At 48.2% G+C, this 16,090-nt stretch overlaps 1 protein-coding gene across 4 annotated transcripts in view; it reads left to right on the top strand.

The window, feature by feature from the left end:
• tbc1d17 (TBC1 domain family, member 17) overlaps positions 1–10,824 on the top strand; it is a 35,446-nt gene extending 24,622 nt beyond the window's left edge. For 2 of the 4 annotated variants that reach the window (XM_067974378.1, XM_067974375.1), the window contains 3 exons: positions 1,779–1,895; positions 2,569–2,655; positions 2,845–7,029. In XM_067974378.1, coding sequence (XP_067830479.1) covers positions 1,779–1,895; positions 2,569–2,655; positions 2,845–3,057 — 417 coding nt within the window. In that variant the 3' untranslated portion in view covers positions 3,058–7,029. Of the gene's footprint in view, positions 1–1,778; positions 1,896–2,568; positions 2,656–2,844; positions 7,030–7,847 lie in introns of those variants that run through there. The other 2 variants (XM_067974377.1, XM_067974376.1) reach the window with 2 other exon arrangements.
• Positions 10,825–16,090: the final 5,266 nt, after the last annotated feature.

The raw sequence follows: 16,090 nt of genomic DNA, 5'->3' as shown, positions 1-16,090 counted from the left end.
CAGTGAGGGAGGGTATATCGGAGAGTGTTACAGTGAGGGGAGGGTATATCGGAGAGTGTTACAGTGAGGGGAGGGTATATCGGAGAGTGTTTCAGTGAGGGAGGGTATATCGGAGAGTGTTACAGTGAGGGGGGGGTATATCGGAGAGTGTTTCAGTGAGGGGGGGGGGTATATCGGAGAGTGTTGCAGTGAGGGGGGGGTATATCAGAGTGTTACAGTGAGGGGGGGTATATCGGAGAGTGTTACAGTGAGGGGGGGGGGTATATCTGAGAGTGTTACAGTGGGGGGGGGGTATATCGGAGAGTGTTACAGTGGGGGGGGGGGGTATATCGGAGAGTGTTACAGTGAGGGGGGGGTATATCAGAGTGTTACAGTGAGGGGGGGGGTATATCAGAGTGTTACAGTGAGGGGGGGGGTATATCAGAGTGTTACAGTGAGGGGGGGGTATATCGGAGAGTGTTACAGTGAGGGGGGGGGTATATCAGAGTGTTACAGTGAGGGGGGGTATATCGGAGAGTGTTTCAGTGAGGGGTGTGGGTATATCGGAGAGTGTTACAGTGGGGGGGGGGGGGTATATCGGAGAGTGTTACAGTGGGGGGGGGGGGGTATATCGGAGAGTGTTACAGTGGGGGGGGGGTATATCGGAGAGTGTTACAGTGAGGGGGGGGGGTATATCGGAGAGTGTTTCAGTGAGGGGGGGGGTATATCGGAGAGTGTTTCAGTGAGGGGGGGGTATATCGGAGAGTGTTACAGTGGGGGGGGTATATCGGAGAGTGTTACAGTGGGGGGGGGTATATCGGAGAGTGTTACAGTGGGGGGGGTATATCGGAGAGTGTTACAGTGGGGGGGGTATATCGGAGAGTGTTACAGTGGGGGGGGTATATCGGAGAGTGTTTCAGTGGGGGGGGTATATCGGAGAGTGTTACAGTGGGGGGGGTATATCGGAGAGTGTTTCAGTGGGGGGGGTATATCGGAGAGTGTTACAGTGGGGGGGGTATATCGGAGAGTGTTTCAGTGGGGGGGGTATATCGGAGAGTGTTACAGTGGGGGGGGTATATCGGAGAGTGTTTCAGTGGGGGGGGGTATATCGGAGAGTGTTACAGTGGGGGGGGTATATCGGAGAGTGTTACAGTGGGGGGGGGTATATCGGAGAGTGTTACAGTGAGGGGGGTATATCTGAGAGTGTTACAGTGGGGGGGGGGGGGTATATCGGAGAGTGTTACAGTGGGGGGGGTATATCTGAGAGTGTTACAGTGGGGGGGGGGGGGTATATCGGAGAGTGTTACAGTGAGGGGGGGTATATCGGAGAGTGTTACAGTGAGGGGGGTATATCGGAGATTGTTACAGTGGGGGGGGTATATCTGAGAGTGTTTCAGTGAGGGGGGTATATCGGAGATTGTTACAGTGGGGGGGGTATATCTGAGAGTGTTACAGTGGGGGGGGTATATCTGAGAGTGTTACAGTGGGGGGGGTATATCGGAGAGTGTTTCAGTGAGGGGGGGGTATATCGGAGAGTGTTATAGTGAGGGGTGTGGGGTATATCACAGTGAGGGGTGTGGGGTATATAAGATAGTGTTGTAGTGAGGGGTGTGGAGTGTATTCTAGTGAGCAGTGTCCTATTCCACTGTATGGCAGGTAACTGCTCTGCAGTGTAACCCAGACTGCACGGTTCCCTGCAGGAATCTGTTTCCATGTTTCGTTGGGTGTGGTTTGTGTTGCCTTGTGTTTGCGCTGTTTGTGGGATCTGAAGAGTTCCGTTCTCCTGCCCTTGCCACCAGGTACAATGGACGGGGCAGCCGTGCCCGAATTTCCACCTATTGGTCTGCTGTGCCATCCTGGACTCGGAGCGTGATGCATTGATGAACCCCAACTATGGCTTCAATGAGATACTCAAGGTAGCGCTCAAAAAAATCTTTAAATTGTCTTTTTTTAAAAGATAAGAACAAATTCCCTCCATTTTTCTTTGTGTTTGGTCTCTTTTCCTTAACCCTGTGACCAGAGCACTCTGTCTCAGGCTTCCTTCATTGGCACGGTGTCACATTCCTATAAGTTCTAGAAGGACGGTGTCTGATGTGCTTGCTGCCGGCCTCTCAGCCCGGCAATAACCGAGCCGAGTCAGTCTCACTGTGAAGGGGTGGAGGACTGTGTACTGTGCCAATGTGTACTGACCTGCCACGGTGAACTTTCAAGCTTGCAGTTGCAATTGACTTAAATTAATGTCCCTCTCCGATGGCTCAGTGGGTAAATACACCATCTATTGTAGTGCTGAGCTGTACAGTTTAGGAACTGGCAGACTCTCTCTCTCTGCTCTGCGAGTGAGCTGATCTCGGCTGTGTCGTCCATCGAGTGCTCTATCTAATCTTGGTGTCTTTGGGCTCTAGAGAGAGGGGATTAAAAAAAAAAATCTGTCTGCCCATCTAAGATCGCAAGCTCGCTGTGCGGGCGATTACAGTGCCCCCTTACCAGATGGTGACGCGGTGAGCCAGTGTGCTGTGCCCCCCGCCCCATCCTCCTCCCCAATGAGCAGTATAATTCCAGGCTCTTAGCTCTTCTCTTGCTCTCTTGCAGCACATCAATGAGCTGACCATGAGATTGAACATGGAGGACATCTTGTGCAGGGCCGAAGCCATCTTCCAGCAGCTCGCAGCCTGTCCGGTGAGTGTGAGAATGTGCGGGCTTTTGGGTGGGGGTGGGGTTGGCGAGCCTGAGGGGGGGGGGGGGGGGAAGAAAGGGAGGGGGGGCGGGGTAGGGATGTCGAGGGGGTGGTATGTCACGTGATGAGAAATGCTCTCTGGTCCTGATCTCGCTACGCAACTGAGCGTTCTGTTTCCTCTGTTTAAGCAGCAGCTGCAGAGGAGCGTGCAGGAGATCCTGGGCCTCGCGGAAAACACCACCCCCACCCCCAGCTCCGGCTCCGGCAGCTCCCCGCAAGCACTATCCCCCAGCCAGACACAGGAGTCGGAGCTGACAGACAGCGCCTCGCACAGCCTGCCCGACAGCAGCATCGAGATTTTGCACACGGAGGATGGCACCATTGAGTCGAGTCAGAGCCCGTAAGCCCCGGGCCCCCCTCCCCCCACCAGGCGGGAGACTCCAATCTTAACGAGGACTATTAAACACTTTTACCAAAGCCTTGAGCAGGATGTCTACCATAACAACAGCTTAGGAAACAAAACCGAGTCCATCAGGTGAAGTCTGTAAAGCAGGAGATATCCTTTCTTCACTGGCCTTGCTTTGATTTGGATAGTTGTAAACACAAGCGGGCGTGATATTTGTTATAGTCCCCAATTCCTGTTGGAAGTCTGAAGGAATCTAGCAGACCATTGGGAACAGGTTACTACTTATAGATTAGATTGAGCACTGGCTATTACATTGTAGAATACACCGCCCTTTAGAGACTCTGGGGAATTATGCACAAAGCCCGTTGAATTTTGGGGGTCAGTGGTCTTTCGGAGAGAGAGCAGCGAACGTTGCATGAAGCAGCCCTTGACGTCCATCCCTCCAGCCTCGTCTGTCGTCCAAATGAAACGAAATCAAATCCTTCTCTTTCTGCCAAGGGGAAGGGGTGGGGTCTCCAGCGTTGTCACTAGGATTTAGGTGTCGTGCAATGGTGGGGAAGTGTGCACTGAACACCCACAGTGATGAGTTTCAATCCTGTGGGCTCCAGACACCACGCCAATGTAAGTTTACCTGATTCTTCAAGGCTGGTGGCCAAGCAAGCCCCCCTTCCCCCACCCCCCCCCACCAGGCTTAGCTTTGGTGTTCACACAGGACCAGTGTGGTGGAAGCCCGTTACTGTAACCGCATCAAAGCAGCTGGAGACTCCGTCCTTCCAAACTTGGGTTGGTGTCTGGAGACGAGCAGGCTACACTCTGTAACTCTAGGCCCACCACGGATGGTGAACCAAGAGCATCGCACAACGTTGAACTGTATTGGTTGATAGGTGACCTCCTGCAGTCAAGGCTACTGACGTAGAGTTTTTCACGGGGGGATAAATTGTGCAATTCCATTTTCCTCCCCACCCCCCAAAAAAACATCAGTACGAACCCATTTAATAAAAAGACGGAGCTTGACTTGGTCAGCTGGAATCAGATGGCCCTGTCTCTAGCATAATGATAACAAATATGGGAATTAAACCTGGGGACCAGCACTTGGGAATCTCTCTACAAAGGGAATTGTGATTTTTTTTTCTTCTAATGTACTCTGCTTTAAGAAGAATCTTTTCCAGCTCCCGCACAGTTAGATTTCTCTTTCCCCCACCGTTGCCCCTGTCCTTACAAGGCATAACCACGTCATCGATTACTGGGAGCCCAGGAGCCATTGAGTTGTAGGTCTTAGGCCAGTAACACAGTGTGATGGGTGGCTGCTACCTTACACTGCATGGGACACTAAATTTATTCCATGCGACCACACCTGCTGCAGGTGGCGGGAAGCGAAAACTCAAATAGCCACATGCAGCTGTTCAGCCTGTGCCAGCAGTAACCGTGGCAGTACCCCGTCTGCTTTACATGTACGGGGGACGGGTGGAAGTGAGAAAGTGCCGCACAGGACAGAAACCCACTTAGTTTTGCAGCTGCGTTGGGGGATAAAACAGGTGAAGGAGAGTCAGTTAATCCCCTGGACTTGTCACTCGTGAGTTACACGGATTTTACCACCCCTGAAACAAACGCCTCATTTATTCCCCCCCACCCCTCCCATGCGTTGTCCTCTCTCGGGTGGCAACCCGCATTCTACACTGAAGTATAAAGGGTTCACGCCACCTGTTGCCAGTCCTCAGTAAGAAAAGTTGTCAGCTTGAAAGCGAGACTTTCACTTTTCGAGTCTGACGGTCGTGCGTTCAAGACCCACTCGGCGCATAACCTAGGCTGACACTCCAGCGCAGTACCGAGGGAGTGCTGCACTGTCCGAGGTGCCGTCTTTTTTTTTGAGCGAGACGTTATTCCGAGGCCCCGTCAGTACGTTCTGATGCATTGGGTAAAAGATCCCACAGCATTAATCAAAGAGCAGGGAGTCCTCCCCAGCGTCCTGGCCAACATTCCTCCCTCAACCAGCCTCAGCAAAAGCAGATTAACCAGTTGTTCTTCACTGCTGTTTGCGGGATCTTGCTGTTGCACAAAACGGCTGCACATTAATCCACATAATGGTACTACTTCAAAGTAATTGAATTATATATATGTATATATACACTACAGTACAAGTTTATTTTCTAGTAAAGTATTTTAATTGGCGGTGGTGGGCCCTCTGAATCACTCTCAGTAATTGGGGAAGCTGCAAACTAGACAAACCCATGTTTATTTTACGCCTGTGCGTTACTGATCCGTGACTTTAGACCGTTTCAAAACAGGTTGAAAGACCCTCTTTATTAGACGCTAGTTTTATGTTAAATATATATTCAATGTAGTGGGAACATTTATTTGAATGTGTGCTTTACAAATTAAAATTTATCTTCCATATGTGCCATTCAGAAGGAATGGTGAAATGTTATATTGACCTAGAGCTAAAAATGCATTTCAATTGGGCGGTAATCTTCGTGCAATGTAGACTCTCCCTGCCCCTGCTGACTGGGGTTTCCTGAAGAGGCTCTTAATTAAAAAAATACATTCCAGACCATTCGATCCAGTTGCGGGCGGACATGGATCCACAACTGAAATTTGTCACTAATTAGGCATCAAATTGGCAAATCTCCCCTCGAGGATCCAGGATCGGTGGGTGGGAAATGGCAAGTATCACACTGGTGCAGTAGGGGGGCGCCCTTCTTAGGTTGGACCAACAGCACATTCTTGGGACAGTGTAGAGGGAGCTTTACTCTGTATCTAACCCGTGCTGTACCTGCCCCGGGAGTGATTGATGGGGCAGTGTAGAGGGAACTTCACTCTGTATCTAACCCATGCTGTACCTGCCCCGGGAGTGATTGATGGGGCAGTGTAGAGGGAACTTCACTCTGTATCTAACCCGTGCTGTACCTGCCCTGGGAGTGATTGATGGGGCAGTGTAGAGGGAACTTCACTCTGTATCTAACCCGTGCTGTACCTGCCCTGGGAGTGTTTGATGGGACAATATAGAGGGGGCTTTACTCTGTATCTAACCCATGCTGTACCTGCCCTGGGAGTGTTTGATGGGACAGTGTAGAGGGAGCTTTACTCTGTATCTAACCCGTGCTGTACCTGCCCTGGGAGTGTTTGATGGGACAATATAGAGGGAGCTTTACTCTGTATCTAACCCGTGCTGTACCTGCCCTGGGAGTGTTTGATGGGACAATATAGAGGGGGCTTTACTCTGTATCTAACCCATGCTGTACCTGCCCTGGGAGTGTTTGATGGGACAATATAGAGGGAGCTTTACTCTGTACCTAACCCGTGCTGTACCTGCCCTGGGAGTGTTTGATGGGACAATATAGAGGGAGCTTTACTCTGTATCTAACCCGTGCTGTACCTGCCCTGGGAGTGTTTGATGGAACAGTGTAGAGGGAGCTTTACTCTGTATCTAACCCGTACTGTACCTGCCCTGGGAGTGTTTGATGGGACAATATAGAGGGAGCTTTACTCTGTATCTAACCCGTACTGTACCTGCCCTGGGAGTGTTTGATGGGACAGTGTAGAGGGAGCTTTACTCTGTATCTAACCCGTACTGTACCTGCCCTGGGAGTGTTTGATGGGACAATATAGAGGGAGCTTTACTCTGTATCTAACCCGTACTGTACCTGCCCTGGGAGTGTTTGATGGGACAATATAGAGGGAGCTTTACTCTGTATCTAACCCGTGCTGTACCTGCCCTGGGAGTCTTAGATGGGACAGTGTAGAGGGAGCTTTACTCTGTATCTAACCCGTGCTGTACCTGCCCTGGGAGTCTTAGATGGGACAGTGTCGAGGGAGCTTTACTCTGTATCTAACCCTGTACCTGCCCTGGGAGTGTTTGATACTGGCACTGGGTGCCTAAAATGGAAATGTCCATTCCCTTTCCCTGACACTGACCTGCCTCATCCTGATTTAACACAAAATTCACACAAATAAAAATAGTTTTGAAGAATAACCTACAGTAATCAGCATTCTTAGCAGACGCACCAAATGCACGATCGTGGACAGGGTGTGTTTCAAACCCTCGAAACTGGTCTTTAAATCAACCTGTGGGAAAGCTGAAGGTTTATCGTCTGGTGAGGTGATCCTTTGCATTAACATTTGCATTGCAGGAATATTTACAGTGTGAGTATCTCACCCATAGAAATCATGCAAAAATTACCCTCCCACTTTTTTTGTGGGGGTGGGGGGGGGAGTCACCCAGGGGAGCGATCAGAGCCTGCCAGCTAATCGAGATGATATCCTTGAGGGTTGGGATTGGGTTAACCCTGAGCTGTATCACTGCCCTGTTGCCATTTACCCTGTGCGCAGCTGGAGGTCGGCGAAGGGTTAATTCCATTATTTTGTGTACTTTTGGGCTCCTGTGTCACTAAGGCAGAAGCTGCTAACAGCATGACCTTGGGTTGAAGGTTCAGTGAATTCATGGCAAATAATGCAATAATTATAAAATACAGGTATATCTTTATACTGATGTGATTTTTTTTTACATATAAATATTATACCAAGGATACCATCTGAACCCTCGATTAGCTGTCAGGCTCTGATCGCTCCCCTGGGTGACTTCCCCCCCCGCCCCCACAATAAAAGTGGGAGGGTAATTTTTGCATGATTTCTATGGATGAGATACTCACACTGTAAATGTTCCTGCAATGCAAATGTTAACGCAAAGGATCACCTCACCCACCGATAAACCTTCATTTTTTTGTTATACTAGCAGATTTCCCCCAGTATGGTTCTCAGTAAGCCAGATGATGTGTTGGGTTTTTTTTTAAGGACCTATTATTTCCTGGAATACCTGATGGATTCCTCCTCGCAGCAGAATAATACATGTGAAGCAGCCTGTGCCTTTAAGGTTACGTGGTCTTTGGTCTGTAAGTAGGCACATCCTGAGGCTTTGAGTGCACTCTCGGAACATAGGAACTGGAGGAGGCCATTCAGCCCCTCGAGCCTGCTCTGCCATTCAATTAGTTCATGGCTGATCTGTATCTTAACTCCATCTACCCGCCTTGGTTCCATAACCCTTAACACCCTTACCTGACAAAAATCTATCAATTTCAGTTTTGAAATTTTCAATTGACCCCCAGCCTCAACAGCTTTTTGGGGGAGAGAGTTCCAGATTCCCACTCCCCTTTGTGTGAAGAAGTGCTTCCCGACATCACCCCAGAATGGCCTAGCTCTAATTTCAAGGTTGTGCCCTCTTGTTCTGGACTCCCCTCACCAGAGGAAATAGTATAGTCTCTCTCTCTCTCTCTCTCTCTCCTATCAACCAACTCCTTTAATCATCTTAAAACACAGAGGTCGATTAGAGGGTATTTCTCTGTTGCTGAGGGAAGTTTCTCTGCAACCAGCAAGAAATTACTGGCCTCCTTTCCCATCGCACTTTTTCTTTTGGGTGTGTTACACAAATGTGTGTGTGTGTGTGTGATGGAGGCTCCTCAGAACTTTGTTATATAAACAGTCTGTTCCCCCACAGCGTGATGATTTGGTGGATGTGGTGTTTTATATCTGTGGCGTTGGCGTACAGTGATCGAAACTCCCTGCAAATATTGACGCACTTCCAGGTCTTCACACCCCACCTTACAAAAGTCTATCAAGAAAACAGTGCGACTATCACAGAAAGTAATTTTTCATTTGTGCACTGCAACCGAATATTTGTGTGTGATTCTATCTGTGAAATATCGAAACTAAGAAAGATGTCAGAGTGTCCGCCACACTTCATATTTTTTTTTATTAAACGAGTGGCCGTCTTGCATCAATTTCTGTTGTTGAAGTAAGTTTGCAGATTGGCTTGGAGCTGGATATTTACAAGCACCTGGTAATTCCCTTACCGACCCCCAGTTGGAAAGAAAGAACTTGCATTTATATAGCGCCTTTCACAATCTCCGGATAGCCCAACTCGCTTCACAGTCAATGAAGTACTTTTTGAAATGTAGTCACTGTTGTACTGACCTCGGGAAGCGGTCTAAACAGGCCCAAAGTGGGGAGTAACAGAGCAGCGGCCTTAAAGGGAACACACCAGGTTCTGCACTGCCACGACTCAGCAGCAGCAGGATAATGCATTGCATGTTAGATGGCCTTACCGCTCCTCATTTTATGAAACAGCGCAAGATCGGGCTTACTGTGAGCAATGCCATGGGCGATCCGTGAACACCGGGAAAATTGTAGCATATAGAATTCTCCAGGGACCGTGTCCTGTGGTGAGCCCAGCCCAAGGAGGACAGAAATCGGAGGACTTTACAAACCTGTCGGTTGCCCCCCACCCTGAGGGTCCCCAGTCATAAACAGCAATTTGGATTGTGTGGCGGAAATCATAGAGCACTAAAGGAGGCCATTCGGCCCCTCGTGCCTGTGCCGGCTCTTTGAAAGAGCTATCCAATTAGTCCCACTCCCCCTGCTCTTCCCCCCCCATAGCCCAGCAAATAGAAATTATTGAACAAGTTAATCATTTTCCAGTCGGATGGGCCCAGTGCACAAGGTCGTGTGATCAACTGAATCTCTTCCAGAGTGGGAAATTAACAGGAAGAAAAGTACCTCATAGAACTTCCAAGTGCTGTGTCCTTAAATACTCTGGCTTATCAAAATCATTGTTCATTTGCATAATTATTAATAAGCTTGTTAATATTAATGAGCATGATTATTAATATTAATGAACATGATTGTTAATACTAATGAGCATGTTAAGAATTTTCTTATACTAGAGATTTGCTGACACGGTGCTCCCGTCTGGAGCTTGATTTGCTCCAAGTGGGATCCGTGCTCCTGGGAAGATCCCAGTTCTGCTTGTCTAATGAAGTGGGATTCGCTGATCGGGAAGTTCCTGCTGTTCTCCCGTTGGCATCGAAGCAGTAACGGACTGAGGAGAATCTTGTGTCTGTAATGAAGTGTCAACACTGATTGTGACGAGTTTGCTGTTTGTTTAATGTAAATGTCATTCAAGAAAATCCGATCCATTTTCTCACCAATTTTAACCCAGCGAATTTATAGAGAGAGGGGATTTGGCCGGTTTGAGGGCGGAGGTCAGAGCGTCGCTGTTTAATTCCCCTTAAACCCAGTGCAAAATCTGCCCGCTGGGACGCACCCTCTGAAACAGCTGCGGTGTCCAACGGAAAATGGGAGTAAAAGCCAGCTCCTCCATCCTGCTGTCTGATACCCGCTGCACTGGCAGGGCAGGTCCAGTAACAGTCGGGTGCTGGAACGAGCCAGTACACCCCAGGCTGGAGTGAGTCCTGCAGGTTATTGGGGAATAACCAGGATTATCACCTCCTGCACTCCTCCCAGACACATTGGTTAGGGGAGAGGGAGAGACAGCCCATCACAACCCTTGTGCATTTTCTGCCGTGAGTGCAGTAAATATTTCTACCTGTATTCAAAAGAGCAAGCATTTTATTTCAGTGTTGAGCTATGTTCTGTGCGATCCAGCTCGAGAACCCCGGGAGCTGCATTGTTGAACCAGTGCTAGCCCTGTATATTTTGAGCTGCTGTAAACTTCACTGCAGCAGACACTTCTTTGCAGACAAACCCCCCCCCCATATCCCATAACCCCCACACACTGTGGCTGGCTGAGTAATGCATTCATTGCTACAGGCATTAAGGATGTAACCTCACCAGTAAGCAGCATTGGATCCGGTGCTGTGACCCACACCTCTGTACTGCTTGGTTCTGTGCTGCAGTGTTGACTTCTGCCTTTAAACCTCTTGTATGACTGCAAAATGAAAAATTTGCTGCATTAAAATACTGACTTAATCATAAACACAGGTGCGTGCTGTAATCTCTCAAGTTGTATCTTGCATTTTTAAAATAGTTTTGTTTTCAGGTGGAATTTTCTCTCTCATTCTCACACTTGCCACTCTCATTTTCTGGTCTATGTGCACAGATGCACATTTAGTCTTTCACACTAATGTGTCTCACACACACACACCTGCTGCGCTCGCTGATGTGCACACTCAATCGGTCTGTCACGGGCTCAATCTTGCACACGTGCACACTGACTTTCACACGCATGCACACTTTTGCACATTGATTCTCCATCCTCAGCGCAGGCTGGTGGGGACTTGCAGGGAAGCCCAGTGCTGCCAGAGGGGGAGATTCTGTGATCGAGGATATGGTAACTTCAGATCTCACTGACCTTCCAGTTGCAGGGAGAGGGAGAGATGGGCAATGGGCTCTGAATCACTCACCCCCTGCCCCCTCATCCAGATAAAGGGAGGAAATGCAATGACAGAAATAGTCCATCCTATTTTCAGTGATGGTTGTGCTATGTTTGGAGCAATCAATCAAGGACCTCGAGAGGTTAGCTTTTGTGATATTGGATGCAGTATGGCCAGTGAGTTACTGAAACATTCACCTCTTGCATCTTAATATAAGCAATTGAAGTAGTCGTTGCTTCCTCCCTTTTTGTCCCCTCTCTAATGCTGTACACCAGAGACTCTGGATTGCCAGAATATAAGAGAAGCTTCTGCCCAGTCTCAACAGGAATGGAGCAAGATTTTCCAACGCAGTCTTTGACTGCCCTCTGCTGGTACTGATGGGTTTCTGCACCGATTAATTAATTTATTTTTTGCATTCGTTCCAGTTTCCTTCCTGCCCTCCTATATTGTTGGCACTCGCCCGTCTGTGACTATTCTTCATGTGTGAACATAGATGCTGAATGTTGTTGGGCTAGTTGACCACGTGGGACATGGGAGCCAAATCCAATCCCTCTTACAGCGTGTGCACACGCACGCAGACACATTTGTGTACACATGCACACATATGTATATGCGCATATATACAAACATACATATGCCTGTATACATATACACGTAAATGCATATATACACACAGTATCTTATACATTTGTTTTTCCAAATGATTGCAAAGCAAGTTGGGCCCTGAATTTTGGAACATTGTTTGAGATAAGGTATCTTAGGACCACTATTTTCATAATTCAGATAGAGTGGTTGGTTTAGAGGGGGTTATTAGGTATTCCTGTGTCTTATTTTGTGGCTACTGAGAAATCAAAAAAATAAATGGTTGCAGAAAGATTTATTTACGCAGCTGTGCTAGCTATTTATTCAACTGCAGTAGGTAAGGGAATTTTTAGTCTCTAACATCTTTCCCTGCTCCCAACAGCAATCGAGACGTCTCTGACTCACCGTGAGCACCAGCCCTGGGGGTTGGGGTTGGCCTGCTATTATATACTCAACATTGTCTACACCAGTGTCACACTCTGATGTCACACTATTTTATGTGCAGATCTTTTGGCCGTGCTTCCTCCTGACTGGCTCAGATTTTGTCGTTAAAATGTGCAAATGAAGTGTGCGGAAAGTGGGTAGCTAAGCATTCAATGAGAAACTGCTTTAGACTTAGAAAAGCAACACGCCAAACATAAGTAGTCCTCAAAACCCACCGATTGTAGGAAAGCAGAAGCTGAACTAACCAAACCACTCCAAATATTTTTTTGAAAATTCATTTTGGCTGCTGTCTTTTTCCAAACTGAGCACAGCCGACTGTAAATAATGTTCACAACTTAATAAAGATATTGAAAAGAATGACAAAATTTACGAGAAAAGGATTAAATGTTAAGTCCTGTGCTTGAGCTGTTTGTCGCAACGATTTCCGTTGGGGACGGTGCGTCTGTGAGAAGCTGGAACCTTCAGTTCACGGAGGCTCCTAGACTATCCGTGTCGGGAGAGAAGTCTCTCATTGCCGCCCGCAGTACGGAGCAATGCTTACAAACTTCTAGAAATGTTTGATTTGATTGAAGCAAGACTGGCCGTTCACAGAGAGTGCCCAGACATGCTGCCTGTAAGCCCCCTGCACTTCCAATGGAACGTTACCGAGAATGAAATCATCGAGGGAAATCTTTTTTTCGGGCAGTGGAGGTAACTGAACATTGATTATTATTAGGAACAACAACTTGCATTTATATAGCACCTTTAACATAGTAAAACATCCCAAGGCGCTTCCCAGGAGAGATTATCAAACAAAATTTAACACCGAGCCACATAAGGAGATATTAGGACAGGTGACCAAAAGCTTGGGTTAAAGAGGTGGGTTTTAAGGAGCGTCTTAAAGGAGGAGAGAGAGGCGGAGAGGTTTAGGGAGGGAATTCCAGAGCTTAGGGCCCAGGCAGCTGAAGGCACGGCCGCCAATGGTGAAGCGATTAAAATCGGGAATGCGCAACAGACCAGAATTGGAGGAGGGCAGAGATCTGGGAGGATTGTCAGGGCTGGAGGAGGTTACAGAGATAGGGGAGGGGGGGTGAGGCCATGGAGGGATTTGAACACAAGGATGAGAATTTTAAAATGGAGGCTTCGCCGGACCGGGAGCCAATGTAGGTCAGCGAGCACAGGAGTGATGGAACTTGATGCGAGGTAGGACACGAGTTGCAGAGTTTTGGCTGAACTCAAGTTTACAGCGGGTGCAAGGTGGGAGGCCGGCCAGGAGAGCATTAACGACGGACTGAAGCAAAAACGATTCAACTTTTTCTGAAGTCGTTTTCCTGCAATAAGCTGGGAGCTCTGGACAAGATATTTATTGCCTGTGACAGGTGAAGCTTTAAACAAGGGCAGATTCAAAAGTGGAGTCTTTTATTTATTTTGTAATGTATCCTAAATGGTTACAACAACTGTCTTTCTTTTATAAAGGGATTTGGGAACCGGGCGGGAACGTGGGATTAGGATTACTGCTCGTGTGCAGGATGAACAACAACTAGATGGACCTGTCTCTATGTTGTAATCACTATGTCATTTATTCATGCCTAGACCTCAAGCAATGATTGCTCATTCAGACATTAATTTACCCACTTGCAGTGGGTAAGGATAGTTATGTATGTATGTATGTATGTATTTTTCCAGGAACCATTCAAAATACCTTGTTGCCCATGGCGATCTCTTGCAAACTTCTTTCCAACTTCTTTCTACTGAAGATGTGTGGCCCCGACCCCCCACCCACCTCCCCCCTTGCTAAAGATTCACTTCTGACTCTCCTTGAGCAACGGCACTGGAGGTTTACATAGACACGTCTTCTGCTTCAGGTGTCACACTTTGTTACATCTGCAAATCAGTCATGAAAAGAAAGCCCAATGATTCATAATTTTTTCTTTCTGACACGGGACCAGATACCATTAAACCTTTAGGTGACCTCAGGAGTTTGCAGTGACCTTAATGTGCCTATTTCGACCGCTTTGCTACCCGAGCAATGGCCTTAAAGGGACAGGCCACATTGTATTAGCTAAACATTGCAACCGTTCTCCAGTCCACAGACTGTGAGCAATGCTACCTGGCATCTGCGAGTATGGACTAATATCCTGATTGTATCTATGATGGGACTGAGTGTGAAAACAAGAACTTGCCTTTCATGAGTGCTTTATAACCAATAAATTGCTTTGAAGTGCAATCACCCACTAGCCTAAACACCCACTCCCTCCATCACCAGCACACTGTGGCTGCAGTGTGTACCATCCACAGGACGCACTGCAACAACTCGCCAAGGCTTCTTCGGCAGCACCTCCCAAACCCGCGACCTCCACCACCCAGAAGGACAAGGGCAGCAGGTCCATGGGAACAACACCACCTCCAAGTTCCCCTCCGCGTCCCGACTTGGACGTATATCGGCCGTTCCTTCATCGTCGCTGGGTCAAAACCCTGGAACTCTGGACCTAACAGCACTGTGGGAGAACCTTCACCACACGCACTGCAGCAGTTCAAGAAGAAAGCCCATCACCACCTTCTCAAGGGGCAACTAAGGGAGAGACCATAAATGCCGGGCCTCCCAGCGACGCCCACATCTGAAGAGTGAATTCTTAAAAAAAGGGCAACAGCCAATTTGTGCACAGCAAGCCCCCACCAATGAGTGAATGGCCAGTTAAACTGTTTTTGGTGGTGTTGGTTGAGGGGTGAATGTTGGCCAGGACCCCCTGCTGTCCTTCAAATAGCAGCCGTGGGATCTTTTACGTCCACCTGAGAGGGCAGACGGGACCTTGGTTTAAAGTCTCATCCGGACTGAAGGAAGCACCTCCGACAGTGCAGCACTCCCTCAGTACTGCACTGGGAGTGTCGGCCTAGATCATGGGCACGAGTCCTGAACCCCCCGACCTTCTGACTCGGAGGCGAGATTGTAACCACCAGTGAGCAAATCAGAGCAGTGCCAGGGGATGTTTCTACACTTGCAGGTCTGACTGCGGTGGGTTAGTATGTTGGCATTCTGCGTCTAAATCCAAACAATGAAGCCCTTGGGGGGTTTGTGAAGGATCCTGTCTACGTATCAAACCTTTTTATGTGTCAGTGAAGATACTGGGCAGCCTGTAATTAACAGAATCTACAAGTGTCTCAGATAGAAGTTAACTCTTTGTGTTTGCCCCTTTGTCGGAAGAGCTTCTCCCTCAGGATCTCTGGCGACCTGATGGACCTGCCCTGCATTTCCAACATTTACAGTTTTTTTGACTTCCCAGCATTAACCTTTCACCCAGAATTTACCCACATAACCAACAGTCACTACACTTCAGAGTTAACCATTGTATGTGAAGCACTCTGCAATGTTGCTGAGAGACTTGATAAGGTGCCATAGCAATGCTCCTTCCATTCCCCCTTCCCCTCTTCCTCCCCTTTTCCCTTCCTTCACTCTTTCCCTTCCTTACCCTTCATCCTTCATTCACTCCATTCTCTCCATTCTCTCTTTCATTCCCCCTTCCTTCCTTCCTTCCCCTTTCGTTCTTCATTGAATCCTTCCTTTCTTCATTCCTTCCATCCTTTTTTAATTCCCTCCTTCCTTCCTTCCTTCTCTTCTTCAGCCATGGCTCAGTGGGTCAGAAGGTCGTGAGTTCACTTCCAACTCGAGAGACTGGAGCACAAAATCTAGGCTGACGTTCCAGTGCAGTACTGAGGGAGTGCTGCACTGTCCGAGGTGCCGTCTTCAGGACGAGATGTTAAACAGAAGCCCCGTTTGCCTTGTCAAATGGACATGAGCCCACAGCACTATTCAAAGAAGAGCAGGGGAGTTCTCCCCGGTCTCCTGGGCCAATATTTATCCCTCAA

The sequence above is a fragment of the Heptranchias perlo genome, chromosome 40 (genome assembly GCF_035084215.1).
Source record: "Heptranchias perlo isolate sHepPer1 chromosome 40, sHepPer1.hap1, whole genome shotgun sequence".
In the NCBI taxonomy this organism is placed as follows: domain Eukaryota; kingdom Metazoa; phylum Chordata; class Chondrichthyes; order Hexanchiformes; family Hexanchidae; genus Heptranchias; species Heptranchias perlo.
The sequence above is the reverse complement of the archived record's forward strand: the minus strand, read 5'-3'. Positions and strand labels throughout refer to the sequence as shown.